The 16,774-nt window shown below is 57.1% G+C and overlaps 1 protein-coding gene across 2 annotated transcripts; it reads right to left on the reverse strand.

Annotated features, from left to right (window-relative positions):
- Positions 1-14,518: 14,518 nt before the first annotated feature.
- Positions 14,519-15,590, reverse strand: AURKAIP1 (aurora kinase A interacting protein 1). 2 transcript variants are annotated; one of them, XM_065891001.1, is made up of 3 exons: positions 15,505-15,590; positions 14,805-15,250; positions 14,519-14,709 (listed from the first exon to the last, which is right to left on the reverse strand). In XM_065891001.1, the coding sequence occupies exons 1-3, from the start codon at positions 15,554-15,556 to the stop codon at positions 14,608-14,610; spliced, it is 600 nt and encodes a 199-aa protein (XP_065747073.1). In that variant the 5' UTR covers positions 15,557-15,590; the 3' UTR covers positions 14,519-14,607. The 2 variants fall into 2 exon arrangements, with proteins under 2 accessions (XP_065747073.1, XP_065747065.1); XM_065890993.1 differs by having other exon boundaries at positions 15,493-15,556.
- Between the last annotated feature and the right edge of the window lie 1,184 nt (positions 15,591-16,774).

Consider the following 16,774-nt stretch of genomic DNA (forward strand, 5'->3'; position numbering starts at 1 on the left):
GGCCCTGGGGAGGTGGGGGGCCCCTTCCGGAGAGCATGATGGGCACTGCTGTTCATCAGTCCCCTCAGCCAGCCAGGGGGTGAGGGTGGGGCCCCTGAGAGCTGAGCGGGGAGCCGAGTGACCCCCTGTCCTGGTGCCCCCACCCCATCTGCCCACCATCAAGAGCAGAAACACCACCCAGACCCGGGTACGGTGTCCCCAGGATCACCCCCCACCCCTCCCAGGGGGAGGAAATGAAGGGGGGCATGGGAGCCTTCCCAACAGAAGGCACAAATCTGAAGCTCTGGGAAAACTTACGAAGTCACGTAAACAAATGTGAAATAACAGAGCACGCACTGTGTATCAAACCCACTCTTTCTAGTTAAGCAAACCTCAAAAAAAAAAAAAAAGAAAAAAAATCCACCAAACTACCACAAAAACCCACAGTGCATTTTTGGACTGCCCATTTGGACTGAATTATGGTCACAGGCCCCAGGCCCTGGTGGGCTGGAGTCTCTCTTGAACCCTGCCCTGCTCCCCAAGTCCTCAGATGAGCAAGGAGCCCAGCCCAGCCAGACTCTTGGGCTCCGGGCAAGGGGAGGAAGCTGCTGCTACTGCAGCAAGAGGGAATGAGGGTTGACAACAGGCAGGACCCACTGGGAGGACACAGGGCTGTGAGGACGCCCCACCCCCAACCTAACGGACCCATTTCCTCAGCAGGATCCAGACCCTGGGAGGCGGAACCCCCTTTCCAAACTGGAATCAGGACTTGTCTCCGCACCCCACCCCCAGCTCCTCATGGGCCTTTCATTCTGGATAAACAAGCCCTGCCTGGCTGGCCTTGAGGCCTGGCCTCTCCTCCTGTTTTTCTAACTGGTTTATATTAGCACTGGTGGCCTCCTTCCCAGCCCTCCTCCCTCCTCTGCGCCCCCGCCCTTGTCTGTCTCTCTCCATCGGCCTCGACCGCTCTATTGCTCCATCTCAGGCCTCTGTTCCTGCCTCTGGCTGCCAGGCTGTCTCTCCTCCATAGAGGGAAGATGTCCAGGCAGGGCTGGAGGGAGGCAGAGACGGCCCAGGTCCGGCCCCTCAGTCTGGAAGGGGAGCGGGGTCAGCTCCCAGCGCTGAGCTAAGAGCCTGGAAGCACCCGGGCCACACCCTCAACTCCCTGCAGAGCCCTCCCTCTCTCAGCCCTGCGTGGAGGTCGGTGGATTCCTGGCATCGCAGATCCAGCCCTCGGCTCAGCCCCAGTACAGAAGTCTGAAGGAGGAAGCACACTCCTGGCACCACTGGGCAAGGATGGACAGGGCAGGGGAAGGCTGCAAACCCCTCCTCCCTGCCCCATCCTGTTCTCTCTGCTTGAGCCCACCTCCCCGGTCCTTGGCAGGAAATAGCCGCAGATGAGAACAGAGGCCCAGGAGAGAACAGACCGGAACTAAACGGCTGCAACATCACCATGGTCCTCCTGAGCTCCAGCCCAGCCCCAGCCAGACCAGAGCCCTGGACCCACATCCCCCTCTCCTAGGAGTCCAGGCCAGACAAGGCGGGTCAGCCAGCGAGCCCCACTGAGACAGACTCAGACTCTGGCTCCAATCCTGGGGACCCGGACATTCCAGGCAGCCAGGATCACTGGGAGGAGAAACCACAGGCACTCAGACGCACAACCAGACACACAGACACGTGTTCACACACGCTGTCATTCAGCAAACGCTGCGCACCTACTGTGTGCCAGGCACTGGGACTCAGCACCGCACCGGCTGCCAAGCTCCTGCCCTCTTGTAGCTGTTAGAGGGCAGGCAGCCTGCAGACCCAGCTGCTGATGAATGAGGGCATTTTAAACATGGCGAGATTAACACAGGTAAGGGGCTCCCTCCGCCAGACCAACCAGGACAGCCCCTCGGGGACCCACACCCACAAGTGAATAGCTAGGCTGGGGCCCAGGAAGCTGCCTGCCGGGTAGGGGAGAGCGTGCTGGGCTCTCACGTGAAGTACGATGAGGCCTAAGGGGGTTTACATGCGGGAGAGATGTGGTCTGATGATGCAGGAAACGCCAAGATGGTTAGTTTAGACCCGTCAGGATTTACACGAACACATCAGGGAAATGGACAGAGTTCTGAGATGCTCCCCAGGGCACCCAGCCCGTTTCCTCCCCCAGAGTGTGACCAACCTTGGCGGGATAGCCCTTCGCACCATGTGACAGACGTGACTGCAGGTTGCTCCCTGAGGCAGAGTATGCACCTCAGCCGGACAAAAAGCCTCAGCTTCTCTGCCTGCTGGGCTGTGAAAGCGCCCATGGGGTTGACCCAAGTGCAAACCCTGAGGCCCCAGCCACCCCCGCAAGAAGAAAATGGATCTCAGTCCTACAACCGCAAGGAATGCATTATGCCACCCACCAGATAAGCCTGGAAGAGGACCCCAGGTGAGGACACAGCCCTGCCGACACAGGTTTCACCTGGTGAGACCCTGGGCGGAGCTCCCAGCAAACTCACATCCAGACGCGTGCCCCATGCCAGCCGTGCGGTAATGAACACGTTGAGGGAAGCTGCTGAGTTTGTGTGGATTTTTGATGCAGCAACAGGAGACAAATACGACTGTCTCCCTGAGCAAAGCAGGGGCAGGACTTAAAAGGACAAAAGCACAGGTCTCAGGGATGGCGTCTTGTTAGGGACTGGCTTGTGGGGGCAGGTCGCTGAGCAGCAGGGTCCCTGGGGTGTCCTTGGGAGCTGCGCTGACCCATCATCAGACGAGGTGAGGCCAGAGGGTGGTGCCGTGTCACAGGCCACGGCACTCGCCATTTCCCCCTCACGCTGCTCTTCTCATTCTGACCAGGTCTCGTACAAGCACCAGGTCACTTGTGAGTGTGTTGGTCCTTCTTCTGGGGACCTGGTGGCCTGCCCGGTGCCGGGGCTCACCCCGTGAGGCAGGGGCTCTGCAGGCCCCATGTCCGAAGAGCCGGGTGTCCCGTGGAGGCTCTCTTTCTCCTTCCGGTGGAGACCACAGGTCAGACAGAGGCTGGGAGGTCATCAGTCCACTGGGACACTGATTCGAAAATACAGACGAGAAAATCTGGAAATCTAGATCCATTATTTCATGGGCCAGCCAACCCTTTTATCTTGAGAAAATGTCAGGGAGCCAAGATCAAAGATTTTAGTGGTCGTGGTCAAACCCACATCAGTGGTTTCCTGCGTGGCATTAACAGGGTTCAGGCACCCCTCATTGTACTGCACTTCGCAGACTCTGCCCTTTTTACAAACTGAAGTTTTGGGGTGACCCTCTGTCAGGCAAGTCTATCAGTGCCATTTTCCCAACAGCGTCTGCTCACTTCATGTCTCTGTGTCACACTTTGGTAGTTCTCACATTATTTCAAACCTTCCACCAGCAAAAAATTCTGACTCGCTGAAGCCTCAGATGATGGTTAGCATTTCTTAGAGACAAAGTAGTGTTAAATTAAGGCATGTAAAATTTAAAAAAATATATATGGGACTTCCCTGGTAGTGCAGTGGTTAAGAATCCACCTGCCAACACAGGGGACATGGGTTCGAGCCCTGGTCTGGGAAGATCCCACATGCCGTGGAGCAACTAAGCCCGTGTGCCACAACTACTGAGCCTGCGTGCCACAACTGTTGAAGCCCGCGCACCTAGAGCGCGAGCTCTGCAACAAGAGAAGCCACTGCAATGAGAAGCCCGTGCACCGCAACGAAGAGTAGCCCCCACTTGCCGCAACTAGAGAAAGCCCACACGCAGCAACGAAGACCCAACGCAGCCAAAAATAAACAAATTTTTTAAAAAAATTAAGGCATGTACGTTTTTTAGACATAATGCTATGGCACACTTAATAGCCTACACTTTAAACATAACTTTTATATGCGCTGGGAAACCAAAAGGTTTGTGTGCCTCGCGTGCCTGCGGTGGCCTGAACCGAGCCCACAGCGCCTCTGACGCCTGCCTGCGTCCCCTCTGTTTGGCTCGTTCTGTTCATGAAGGTGCAGGGGCGCCGGCCGGATTGTATGGGTCATAGACTCGAACCATGACCTCAGGCTCCAAGGTTGGCCACTGTATTTTCTTCTCTCCCATCATGCCAGAAGTGTTTCCTTACCGTCCTTATCGATTCATCAGTTTTGCAGCCAGGAATCAAGGACCACAGACCTGACTCCTAGCAGATTTCACCCGTGGTGCCTCTCACTGCAGGAGTTACAAAGTTACAAAGTCCCCAGGTCCAGCTGGTTGCTGGCGCCTTGGGAAGGCCAGGGCTGACAAGCTTAGAGCAGCCACGAGGCTTAGAGCAGCCACCAGGCTGGCTTCCTGGGGGCCGCGAGCGCTGCTTCCACGTGGACGGGCGCCCTGGGTCCCTGGCGCCTCACCAAGGAGATTTACCTTTAAATGCGATGCTTCCAGCAAGGGAGCCCCTTCACCACGGGTTCTGGTGACACCGAGGCTCCCTTCAGCAGCTCTGCTTTATGAAGAGGGGCTCGAGCTCCCCACAGAGGGTGTGGGGGAAGCCACGGGAGGGAGGGAGGGTGGTCCGTGGTGTCCTGCCTGCAACACAGTCCCTCAGCCACCCCGAAGCCTTGACCTGGCCTCCCTGCGGCCCTCGGCATGGCCACCAACGCCCCTCGGCCCTGCAGCCTGGAGGGCTCCCACCTCCCCTGCCCGCCCAGCCTGCCAGCCCAAGGACTCCTCTGCTGTCGGGGTTAGGGGGGTGGGAGGAGTGGGGGTGAACCAACCACCAGACTCCCCGAGCTTCCTGGTCCCGACTGGACCCAGGGCCACCCCTTGGGTACCGTCCTGAGTGGTTCCCTCCTACCGCTTCCAGAATTTTCAGGTTTTCTGAAGAATCACTGGCTTCACATCTGTATTAAGAGTTTCTTGTGATATTTTCTCCTGAACTCTGAGGGCCAGTTGAATGAGATCCATTTACAGACACTTCATTACAGCCTGTGCTGTCTCATGCCCACACCACCTCAGCGAGACACGTCCAACTCCTCTGCCTGTCCTGTGGACTCGGGCCGGACTGCAAGTTCCGGGTCATCTGCTTCTGGTGCACAGGGGCCCCCGGCCCTGAGCTGGCCCCTGGGGACAGTGTGGCAAGTGTCGGCCTGTCTAGTGAGGCTGTTTCCTGTCGCGTCAACAGTCAGGGACCCCGGAGACGGCTCCCGGGAGGCCACCACTGCCGCGCGGCTGCACAGCACGTCCAAAGGCCAGAGAGCGGAATCTCTTTTAAGGTGTCACGTACTTCCCCAGGATTCAGTCACGAGAGTGTGTTTACCTCACAGAGCCTTCCGACCTGCAGGTACTGGCGGGGAGGGCCTCACAACACAGCAATCAGAGCCATCCTCGCCGCACACGCGAACGTGGCAGCTTCCCACCAACGCGAGATCGCAAAGTTGCTCCAACACAGTCAGAACAACATTCCTTTTGTGTATAAATAGTCTGACTTTCCCATATTACGGGCTTCGTAAACGGGGGCTTCCAAACTTGTGAAGAGGCGGTTAAATACGGTAGTGATAAGTATATTCCATCGTCTGCACTGCTCTTCATTTTATCCAAGGGAGGAGGCCTTCGTGTTGCCAACGGCGGTCTGGGGGAACCCCAAAGACAGGTGAGGTTTAAGACACACTGTCAGTTTTTCCAAGTCTGGATCTCAGGCCTGGATCTGGGGCAGGCACGTCGTCACTGTTGACCACACACAAGACATGAGGATCACGTTGGCTAGAGTTTTAACCAATCCGGGTGACAGCATCTAAAACGCGCACAGCACTGAATGATTACTGGCAGTGTTTGCCATCTTAGAAACAAGGACCATCTGGTAAAACAGGGTCAAGTCGTGGTGGGAACCTGAGGGGATAAGGGCCCAAATGGGGATAAGCCTGGGGGAGAGAAATGCACTCCCTGACCCAGCAGAGGAAACAACAGCTTTTCTTTTTGTTTAGAATATGCTGTGCATGTAAAAGACAACTCTTTTCCTCTTTATTATATAATATATACACTTCCTCCACTTAACGATATTGATATACCTCTCTGTGAATGTTTATTCTAAGTACACAAATATTTATACTGTTATTGACAAATTTAAACGGAGAGCTTTAGTTTAGGTAACTGTATGTATTACACAGCTTATGTTTTAACTTCACGGTCCAAATTAGACGTAATCTGGACAAAGAAGGGCTATTTTTAGACAGTAACGCACTATTTCTGTAATAGCTCTCTCTGTGAATTTCAGTATCTTTAGAAAGGCTCGGGGTATTTGCTGCATAACGAGCACCTGGAAACCACAAGCCGGGGGCAGGGATGCAGAGGTGGCGCACAGGGGATTCTTCAGAGCAACGAAACTGTTCTGTATGATCCCCCATTAGGGGGATTCACGGCACTATGCGTTTATCAAAATCCAATGAACTGCATGGCACAAAGAGGGAATCTTAATGTGTGAAAAGTCTAAACAACTCATTTAGGTGGTCAGGTAATCAGAATGAGGCCAAGAAATCTGGCTGACTCACAAACGGGGCAACACCACTGAAGGGGTGTGGAAGTGCCAACCTGAGGGCCTCGGGAGCGAGCAGAGCCTGTGACCAAAGGCAGAGGGGCCTGCACGCAGCACCGTGCTTGAGCTGACAAGAGTGTTTCCCACCGGCTGTGGCTTATCAGCTCTGATACTGCCGTAGGGGACGTGGACCAGGTTATGGAAAAGCAAGAGGGGCTGGAATGACCCGCGAGGTCGGGATCACAGTTGGAGACACTGCTGTGAACTCATGTTCAGCGCAACACAAATAAAGGCGGACGCCTGTAGCAGCGGTTATAGGTGTGCGGATGCGTGGTCGGCTCTGTCATCTGAGAAGGCCCAGCAGCAGTGAGCACACCCAGCTCCAGATCAAAATGGTTTCTAAGACCACTTCCCATACAAGGAACCAGGGCTCCTTGGAGAAATGGCTGGTCTTAGGGTGCGGGAGGGAACACGAGATAAGCCTGGAGTGCCGAAAAGGAAGGAAGTGCTAAAAAGTGAACGATGGGGGCTTCCCTGGTGGCGCAGTGGTTAAGAACCCGCCTGCCAATGCAGGGGACATGGGTTCAAGCCCTGGCCCGGGAAGATCCCACATACCACGGAGCAACTAAGCCCGTGCGCCACAACTACTGAGCGTGCGCTCTAGAGCCCACGTGCCTAGAGCCCACGCTCCGCAGCAAAGCCACCGCAATGAGAAACCCACGCACCTCAACAGAGAGTCGCCCCCGCTCACCACAAACAGAAACTAGAAAGCCCGCGTGCAGCAACGAAGACCCGACGCAACCAAAAATAAATAAATAAGATTGAGTCTTTAAAAAAAAAAAATTCCCTGAACTTTTTCTACCACTAGTTGTTAAACTCCACATTTTCCAGCCCAACATTTAAACAATATTGATGTTTATATGACATAAAGTCTCCTCGGCAACATTTGCTCTCTGCCAGAATTCACATCTCTCTGCTTGTTATCCAACGATGAACAATTGTCCCAGGTTTTATTTTTTTAGCTGTGGATTCTGCAAGAAAATGACTTTTTTTTTTTAAAGCATTAGAAGTTCAATTCCTTTTTTCTTTCCGGAAATCTAACGTTCTCTATTTTAAATCTATGAAAGCATGCATTAGTCTATTGAAGCCATCAGCACGGAAGCTTTATAATCAATATACATTATTTTGGTTTCCAGGAAGACAGGAAGTTATACTAAAATGCTCAGAGAATGGGCCCAGTCATACGGCCCAAGAACCTAATAGAATCTCAGCCGAGACCCTGGGACTTGGGCCTCTGTATCCTCCATGGCTGCCCAGTGGATGGGTCTCAACACGCTTCGTGTGCTTTAGCCCTCATATTGTTCCATCTTTGGCCAGTGAAGCCCTTTGCACCCTCCTGGTGCCTCCCGTGGCCTCTGACATGAAGAGACACGGCAGGTTCTCATGCGCTTCCTGCCACAGGTCTGGTGTTAGGGTTTCCAGGTAAACATCGCACAGGACATACTGAGAAGTTATTCGTTGCTTATCTGAAATTCAAATTTAACTAGGGGCCTGTATTTTTATTTGCTGAAGTTGGCAACCTTACCAGGAACTAGCCATGTCTCCAAAGAGTCCTGGCTCCCACCAGAAGTGGGGGAGGGCACTTAGAGCCACTTCTGGGGGTCTTGGTTGGTAGACCTCACTCTCAAACATAAGCACACAGCCAAGTGCCACCAGAGGAAGCCCACTGATGTGGGAAACAGAGGCCAAAGTCAACAGAGGAACGCACTTGGCAGAAACAGAAACTAGACTTGGCCGTGGGGGGCAGAGAAAATATGTAGCATTAACATCCCCACAAGGAGATGCCACCACACCCATGAAACATAAACAGGACACCACTAAAAACACTCAAAAATCAAGTCTCTTAGAAATTAAGAAGGTAACAGAAATGAAAGAAATTCATTAAATGGATTAGAAGAAAATGTTGAATATGCCAACGAGATAAAATATAGAAGAGAAAGTCATCCAAACAACAGGCGTTTCATAAAAAAGATAAGAAACAGAGTGGAAGAAATGATAACAAAACGGTTCGAGAAAACGTCCCCAAACTGAATCCCAGAAGGTTAGGAGTTTCCAGATTGAAATGGGCTCCTGTGGGGACGAAAGCAGATCCACACCAAAGTATATATGTCACTGGGAGTGTCTCCACCAGTGAAGGAAAAGAGGAGCTTCGAAAGAGAAAATCACAAAGGCTCTGGACTCAAATTGCGTTCAATTTTCTCAACAACAACACTGGGAACCAGAAGACAACAGAGTGACACCTATGGGGTTTTATAGCAAATAATTTCCAACCTAGAATTCCATATCCAGCCAAATTGTGAACCAAGAAACAGGACCCAATAAAGATGTCTGCAGATTTGCAAGGTTTCAAAATTTTCTCTTGTGTTTCTTTCCGCAGGAGACTGGAGGATGTGCTCTTTCAAAGTAAGGTAAGGAAAAAAGAAAAAAAAGTTAAAAATGAAGAAAAAAAAAAAGGGAAGGAAAAGGGAAGATGAGGGATCAGGGGAGCAGAGAGTCTGAGAGAATCCCCAGGGTGAAAGCTGGGCCTAGATGTGATGGGCAAACAGCCAGCTGGACAGGTGAGAAATCCAGGAAGAGACTTCACTCTGAGATGAATGAACCTCAGCTGTTTCTGGGAGCTGGGCTGAGAACTTGGTGTTGAAATTGTGATGAGGGCACAGAAAACTAAAGCAACTGAAAAGGAAGAAAAAAAAAAAACAACACAACTACTGATTCCAGGGAAAACAAAAACTCACGGGGAAGGAAAAGCAGTGACAGTGTCTCCACGTGAACAGACACTCACGTCCCCCAACTCACAGGCCACCGAGTCAGAGGAGGGGCAGTGAGGAGGGGCAGCACATGGCACCCACGAGGAAAACAAAATGTAGTGCCACAACAGGGGACACAGGTTCGAGCCCTGGTCTGGGAAGATCCCACGTGCCGTGGAGCAGCTAGGCCCATGCGCCACAACTACTGAGCCCACGAGCCACCACTACTGAGCCCACACGCTACAATTACTGAGGCCCGCGTGCCTAGAGCCTGTGCTCCGCAACAAGAGAAGCCACCACAATGAGAAGCCCACACACAACAAAGAGTAGTCCCTGCTTTCCGCAACTAGAGAAAGCCCGCACACAACAACTAAGACCCAATGCAGCCAAAAGTAAATAAACAAATTTATTTTTTAAAAAATTAAGTTTTGGAGTCAAAGAGAGCTGAATCATGGCTTCGCAGCCATGTGGGCAAGTTCATCTCTGTACTTAAGGGTCCTCCCTTATCAAACAAGGTTCATTATAGATTTGTTGTGAGGTAAGTCCTGTGAAGAACCTAGCACAATGCCTGTGGTGGAAGGAATCACTCAAACATGTCAATTACTAATAGTTTAAAAACATAATTCTTATTCTACAATCTATCTCTGATGCACCTTTTCTCAGAAAGCCATTCTAGGATGTACTCTGTGAAAACAAGAAAGTAAACCACAAGGCAGGAAAACACGGCATTCCAGAAACAGAGGCTCCAGCTGATCAGGCCAAGGGCATCCCAGGGAGACCCTGCTGGTGCCATCAAGGGCCCAGGGCAGCCCAGACAGGGCGCCAGGAGGGCGGCTCCACCTGAACAAGAGTCACTTGAGGAGCTGGACGGAAGTGAGAGTTTTTAAATTCCGTCAGCAAGTTTGGAGCTGAGTTAGTGATACATAGAAAAACGTGCAGAAGAAAAAACAAGACTGGAGGATAAAGAGCTGAATGAGAAAGGAGATACAAGCTTGCTGAGCTGTGGGGCCATTTAAACTGTGGTAGACTACACCCGGAGGAGGCCGAGGCCAGCAGAGGAGCTGAAGTTGCTGCCCTGGCGCAGGCTCGGGGTGGGTGAGGTGAGGTGAGGCAGGGGCTGACAACTCCACACTGAGCCACGTACAATCCTAACCGGCCGGCAAATCAACAAATAAGAATTCAACTGTAAATACAAAGTAACAAAACCAACAAGAATAAGCAAAGCGAACAGGCCCCTCTTGACGGGGAGAGGGTACCCTTGCCCGGATTCACAGGGAAGCTCAGGTCTGAGCCCCAGAGGACCTGGAGGTGACCCACCCACCCTGTTCATGTGAGGGCTTTGGTGTTCCAAGGCCTTGGGGACTCCAGGATAGACTCCCAGTCTTGGTGGCCTCTGGGGCCTCCTCCACCCAGAGGGGCCTCGGGGTGGCCAGGTCCACTCGGCAGGACTCCAGGCTGAATCAGTCTCCTACCCTGCACCTCAGATCACCTACCCTGGGGTGGTGAGGGTGTGGGGTGCCAGGTCATGGGGCAGTCACCCCTGTCCTGTGCTCCCAAATTCACTGGGTCCATCTACACTCCACACAACACAGGCACGATGAATGCCGGCGACCTGGCTCACCCCGATCGTGAGTCTTGGCCACGGCTCAGAGGCTCCCACGGAGGTGTCACAACTCCCACCCGCCTGCAGGTTGAGGCCGTCCCTCCTCTTGGCCTCAGGAGCCCTGACAGCCCCGCCGCTGCACAGCTGAAGCAAGGGGGCTGCCGGCCTGGTGCTGCCCCACCTGAGTCTGCGGTGCTTCCCTCCCTACTCAGCCGGGAAGGATCCTCAAAATACACAGAGGCCGCCCACACAGAGAACTCCAGTTTGGGAGGTGGCAGTCTCAGCTGGGGTGAACTCGAGCCCCAGCCCTGCTACTCGGCTGACGTGTGACCCCCAGGTCAGGTGAGGGACCCAATGCCACGGCTCAGCCCGCTCATCCAAAAATGGTCCAGCAGTGCCCTGTGAGGCTGAGGACAGCACTAGACAGAATCCGACAAGGAGCAGGGGCTGTGGCTGCCAGCCAGGCGGCAGGGGCTGTCGCCCCCTGGCCCCCACCCTCAGGCTAACTCCAGACCCAGGTCTGGACTCCTCTGCCCCATCCTGGGGCTGCAGCTCAAGAGCCCTTCAGCGGCTTTTTCCAAAATTCAGACCCGGAGAGGAATGTTCCCTGCCTCCTCTGTCCCCCCAGGTTCCAGCATCCTTCCAGGCAAGTTCAGCGGGCCATGGCCAGGCCAGGGGAGTGAGGCCAACCTCTGCCCCACGCCGAGGCCCTCCATCGCCCTCACCAGCCTGCAGGCTCCTCGGACGGCGGGGAGCACAGCTATTTGCATGCAGTTTGGGGGCGCACACGTATATGCGTGTCTGACTGGGGCAGGGCCCCAGCCAGCCCCTCCCAGGGCCCAGTGTCCAGCCTCACATCCTCCCGCAGGGCTTGAGCCCGCCTGGCTCCCTCTTTGGCCCACTATGTGGGCAGGAACGCCCAGGCCAGAAGACACTGGCCGTGCCCCAGGCATGGAGGAGCACAGGGACAAGGGGTGGCGGCTGAGCTGACGGAGGTGCCTCCACACTGGGTCCAAAAGGCAGATCCCCAGCCAGTGCCCAAGACCACCCCCATCGGCTCAAGCCCTCGCTGGGGCCCTCCTCTGGCTGAACCCAAGCCCTAGGCACTGCTACGGGCTAAGTGCAGACCACAGGCCAGAACCACATCACACAGCACGGGCCCTCCCTCTGCGCCCCACCTCAGGGGGTGCCCAGGGCTAGAACAGGAGCCGTGGGGAGGAGCTGGGGGAGGGTGGAGGCCCCGTCGGGAGGTGGGGAGAGGCCTCTGGTGGTCCGGGGGGAGCTAGAGTAAAAATAAAACCCCCAAACCACCTCCTGAGATCATGCTTGGGGCCCAGGGCACCCAAGCCACAGGCAGGATGAGGTCTGCACACACGAGCTGGGGCAGGGAGAGGGCTGCCAAGGTGCAGGGCCTGCAGGGCAGGGGAAGGGACAGGGACTGGGGAGAAAGAGCAGGGCTGGGCCAGCCCAGGAGCTGACCCGACAGGATCGGTGACCTCAGGAACAGGGGCCTCGACCATGGTACCACTGATGTCCGGGGCTACCTGCTCTCGGGCAGGGGCTTCCCTGTGCACTGTAGGGCATTTCACAGCATCCCCGGCCTCCTCCAACTGTGACCCCCACTGTGACAACCAAAACTGTCTCCAGATGTGGCCGAATGCCCACTTAAGAACCACTGTTGTGAAGGAATGGTGAGGCCGCGTGGCTTGGAACCACTGGGCAGCCTGCCTTCTGGGGGCGCCCCAGCTGGCACCCACCTCACGGTGGAGGAGGCTGGAGCAGGTGACCCGGGTGCCAGGGCCCTGTGGCGCTCTGCCAGCTGGCAGCCTCCAGGCGTCTGGGTCTGCACCCCCCTGCACAGGTCGGCCAGTTGTATCCCCAGCACTCATGGCCCCAGCTGAGCTTTGTCTCCAGACTCAGCCAGGGAAGGGTGGGGTGAGCCACGGGGCAGCTCCCACACGGGGGCTGGAAGAAACACCGGGAGCAGCTGCTCAGCGGCCGTGGGCGTCAGCCAAGGGCGTCACTGGCAGGCCAAGGCCCTGCTGGGAGGCCTGGTGGAGCTGGGGCCGGACTTGGCACCAAGAGGGCATGACAATCCCACCCGAGGGAGGCTCCACTGCTGAGGCCCAGACCCTGGCCCTGGGACCCCTGCCCCACCCACAGCTGAGGAAACTGAGACCCAGGAAGGATGCCCGTGTCCTGGTCCTCAGCCGGGACCCCAAGGGCTGCCAGGAGCCTAATCATTGCCCCCTAGTGGCCACCCATAGAAGCAGTCCTGTGCCCTCAAGGGCCTCTGGTCTCCTCCAGGTCAGGGTCAGCTTCACGCTTCTCACGCCCACTCTGTGCAGCTACTCTATGAGCCCATCTCCCCTGATGGACAGGGACTCACACAGGCCCCACGGTTAGACGCCTGCTTACCCGGCTGGCAGGCACGCACAGGACAGGGGCCCACCTGGCTCACTGAAGCATCGGGGTTGTCTGTTCCGTTCCAGGAGAAATGCTGGGAAGCCCGTGTCCAAGCACACCCCCTGCCCCCAGATCTGCTAAACCTGCAGGGAACCCAACCCGGGCCACAGACGCAACTCTGACAAAACACGAGGAGACCGCACCGCCCTGGTGTGAAGCGGGACGGGGGCATCAGCAACAGAACTGTGTCCCTCGCAGACGCCACTCCGGGGCTCAGGAGAGACGTACCCACCTTCCCCTCCTTGAACCCAGTATCGGGAGCCGGGCAGACGCTGAGGATGAGAACGAGCCTCACCTGCACTCACGGACTCTGACCGGGCTCCTCCGCCTGCAGTCCAGCCCCCCAGGCCTGGGTACAGAGGCCCAGGGGCCCCTCACTATTAGCGACAACACGTTCCCCTCCACGCAGGAGAAACCTGGAATTCCTGAGGACCACCAGCTCACACTAAGGCTCTACGCTTCCCCAGCTCCATAAACGGCACCCCTTCCTCAGCCAGCCCACCCCTGAACCTTCCAGAGTGGGCCATCCCTTCCTGGTGAGCCCTTCGCCACCCCCCTTCAGGGCCCCAGAAAGTGGCAGAGGCCAAGGAGCTCACAGCAGGCCACGGGTCCCCAGCTGCAGCTGAGCAGGGGACTGCACTTGAGGCCCAGGTAGCAGGGCCTGAAGGACCCCACCCATCATCTCTGAGGCCCTTTCCTGCCTCCCCTCCCCGTCTCCCCAGTGAGGCCCTCTCTGCCCCCTCAACTGTGCGGGTCCAGCCGCACGCATGTTTTTTTTCCCAGTAAATAGGTCTCACGGCACCACACGACGCACAGTTGGTTGAACCTGGCACCACAGAGGAGCGCTGACTATGAGCTCTGCTCGGGTATTTCGACTGCAGAGAGTCAACCGTGTACCCTAACCACATCACCACCTCCATCGGGGCACTCCCTAACCTCCAAGCTGGTCCCCTTGGCACAGTTCCCATCTGCGTGCTCCTCAGGGGCAGGGCTGGGACTCTCCTCAGCTGTCCCCATGCACCAGTTCGTGAAAAGCCAGGCTGTCACTCCTGCAGCCCTGGCACCAGGACAAGGGCCAGCTCGGGGAAGGGACCGCCAATCTGCCACCCAGGGCCCTTGTGTCTCTTGTAACAGCAGACGCTGGCGCCAGCCTCAACCCCAAGACAGCTCACCCCAGGCAGAAGAGGGTCCAGGCCAGCAAGAATGACTAAGTTCTCTGAATATTTATTACAATGGGTCATCAGCAGTGACAGGGCTGGGGGAGGGACACACGAGACTCATTTGCCCTTCAGGTAGATCTTGGGGGTCTGCCAGCCTGCGGGGGCTTCCTTCAGGCCCGCCTTCAGCCAGATGCGCCTCAGGTCTCTCTCGAACCTCATCTGCGAGGGCAGAGGGAGGGAGCACCAACAGGTCTGCGGCACAGCCACACACCTCAACCACCCTGCCCAGCTCTGGACCGAGGGCCCGCGCTCACCTGCTTCCGTCTCAGGCGGCCCTCCCTGACTTTCCGCCGCAGGAACCGGGTCCTCTTGACCAGCTTGCGGTACTTGTGATGATTCATTTTCCGCCGGCGGATCTTGAGCACGTTTCTGCACTGTATCTGGGGTGCGTCCCAGACCTCCTTACCCCCCTGCTCGACCCCTTCCCCCACCCGGCTGGGCGGACACTCATAGACTTGGGCTGGAGACACAGTCCCTGGGGCCCCAGCGTCCAGTCTGGGCAGGAGGTAGCGAACGGTCAGCCAGCTCTCCAGGGGGCTGACAGACATCTTCCTGGGGACCAGCATCTCCTCGAGCTCCATGTGGACCCGCCGGTCAGGGAGGGAGGCAACCCCACTTGGGCCTATTGGTTGCATGCTGTAACGAGGCCTGCAGGCATGCCTGCCCAACACTCCGCAGACTGGCCAAGGCCCACTGCAACCTGCAGGAGACAAGATGGCCCAGTTAGTTACCGCTCGTGGGGCTACACGACCTATGCACGGCCACCGGGCCTGGGGAGCTGACATTCTCAGGCCCAGACTTCCCCTCTGTGAAATCTGGACGTTTACGAGGTAGTTTGTGGCCGGGCCCCGCCTCCCGCTGGTGAGGCACAGCAGCGGGGGGAACTGAGCTGCTGACGCCACGTTCCTAACCCAGGTGCGCCTCCCGCCCATCTGCCCCCACGGGGCCTCTCACCTGCCCGGGGAACAGCCCTGAGCAGCTGGGAAGTCAGGCGCACCATGAACATGGTCTGTGCTTGGCGGCGGCCCCAGGCACTCAGCCGAGCTGGAACACAGGTGCACGCCTAGGTCACTCCGGGGACTCCGGTCTCGCCCTCATTCCCGCACCCCGTCTCCCTCACCACCCTATCCCACCACGAGCACGCTGCTTCGAGCACGGCTCCCTCCCTCAAACCCTCCGCCGCTCCCCAGCTGCGCGACTCTGGGCAGGTACTGACTCCCTGAACCTAGTTTTACCCCGAGGCGCCCACCGCGCGGGTGGTGTCGACGCTCGGGTCTTAGGCCCCGAGCCCCAGCCGACCGCGGTCGCCTCCGCCGTCCCTGGAGCCCACACGCCTCTACCTCACGCTGACTCTTCCCAGACGCAACCGGTAGTCTCAGCTGGCCATTCAGCCGCCGCGCTAAGGCACTTCCGGTCCGTACCTAAACTGGCCCCCAGCCCGCGTGGGCCGCCCGCTGGTTCCTACGGCCGGCGCCCCGCTCCGCGTCGGTGCAGGTCCCACCCGGCCCAGAAAGCGACGGTTTCCGGCCGGAGGAGCCGCCCCCCCCCCCCCGCGCCCCGCCCCAGCTCCTCCCACGGCTCGCCGGCTCCGCCTGTCCCTTGCGGAGGCTAGAAAACTACATTTCCCACAACCCCGGGGGGCCCTCTGCGCCTGCGTGGCCCAAACTCCCGTCGCCCCTCCCATGGGTCAGGGGCCCGTTGTCCCGGGAGGCCGGAAGTGGCGTTTCGGGACTGCGGAAGGGACGTTATCCTGTCGACGGAAATAGGGTTTGCAAGGGCGACGGAAGTGGCCCGAGATACTGCGGCTGCTGGGGCCGGAGGCGAAGAACCGGAGCTGCCGGGTCTGCGGGGCGTGGCGTCCACCCCCGAGCCCTCCTCCCGAGGATGGGAGGGAAGCTGGCAGACAGGTGACGGCGGCTCGGCCCGGGCTTCTGCAGCCCGGGTGCCAGGAGTGCCGTGCCGGGCGTTGGGGGCAGAGTCGGGGCGCCGTCAGGAAGGACTCGGGGGTCTTGGACCCGCCGCCCCATCCCTTTGGCTTGCAGCCTCCTCTCTCTGCCAGTCTGGATAAGCGGAGGAGGCCCCGCGTCTAACGCTTTTTGCATAGGTGGAGTGTTTTTTCCTTCCTCAAAGCAAACAAGCTCCCATCCTGTGCCCATGGGAAGTTTTTGTCCGAAAACCAAAAGCAGCCTCCGTGGAGCATGGTGTTTGGCTAAGACCCAGCGTT

Source organism: Phocoena phocoena, chromosome 1 (assembly GCF_963924675.1).
Source record: "Phocoena phocoena chromosome 1, mPhoPho1.1, whole genome shotgun sequence".
Lineage (NCBI taxonomy): Eukaryota > Metazoa > Chordata > Mammalia > Artiodactyla > Phocoenidae > Phocoena > Phocoena phocoena.

What these genes read in the sequence shown, in the direction of transcription:
- AURKAIP1 (XM_065890993.1), bottom strand. Translation starts at nt 15,556, where the DNA reads ATGTTCATGGTGCGCCTGACTTCCCAGCTGCTCAGGGCTGTTCCCCGG. An exon ending in CCGGGCAGGTGAGAGGCCCC is followed by an intron (nt 15,251 to 15,492) that starts GTGGGGGCAGAT and finishes TGTCTCCTGCAG; the next exon opens with GTTGCAGTGGGCCTTGGCCA. An exon ending in GCCGCCTGAGACGGAAGCAG is followed by an intron (nt 14,710 to 14,804) that starts GTGAGCGCGGGC and finishes CTGCCCTCGCAG; the next exon opens with ATGAGGTTCGAGAGAGACCT.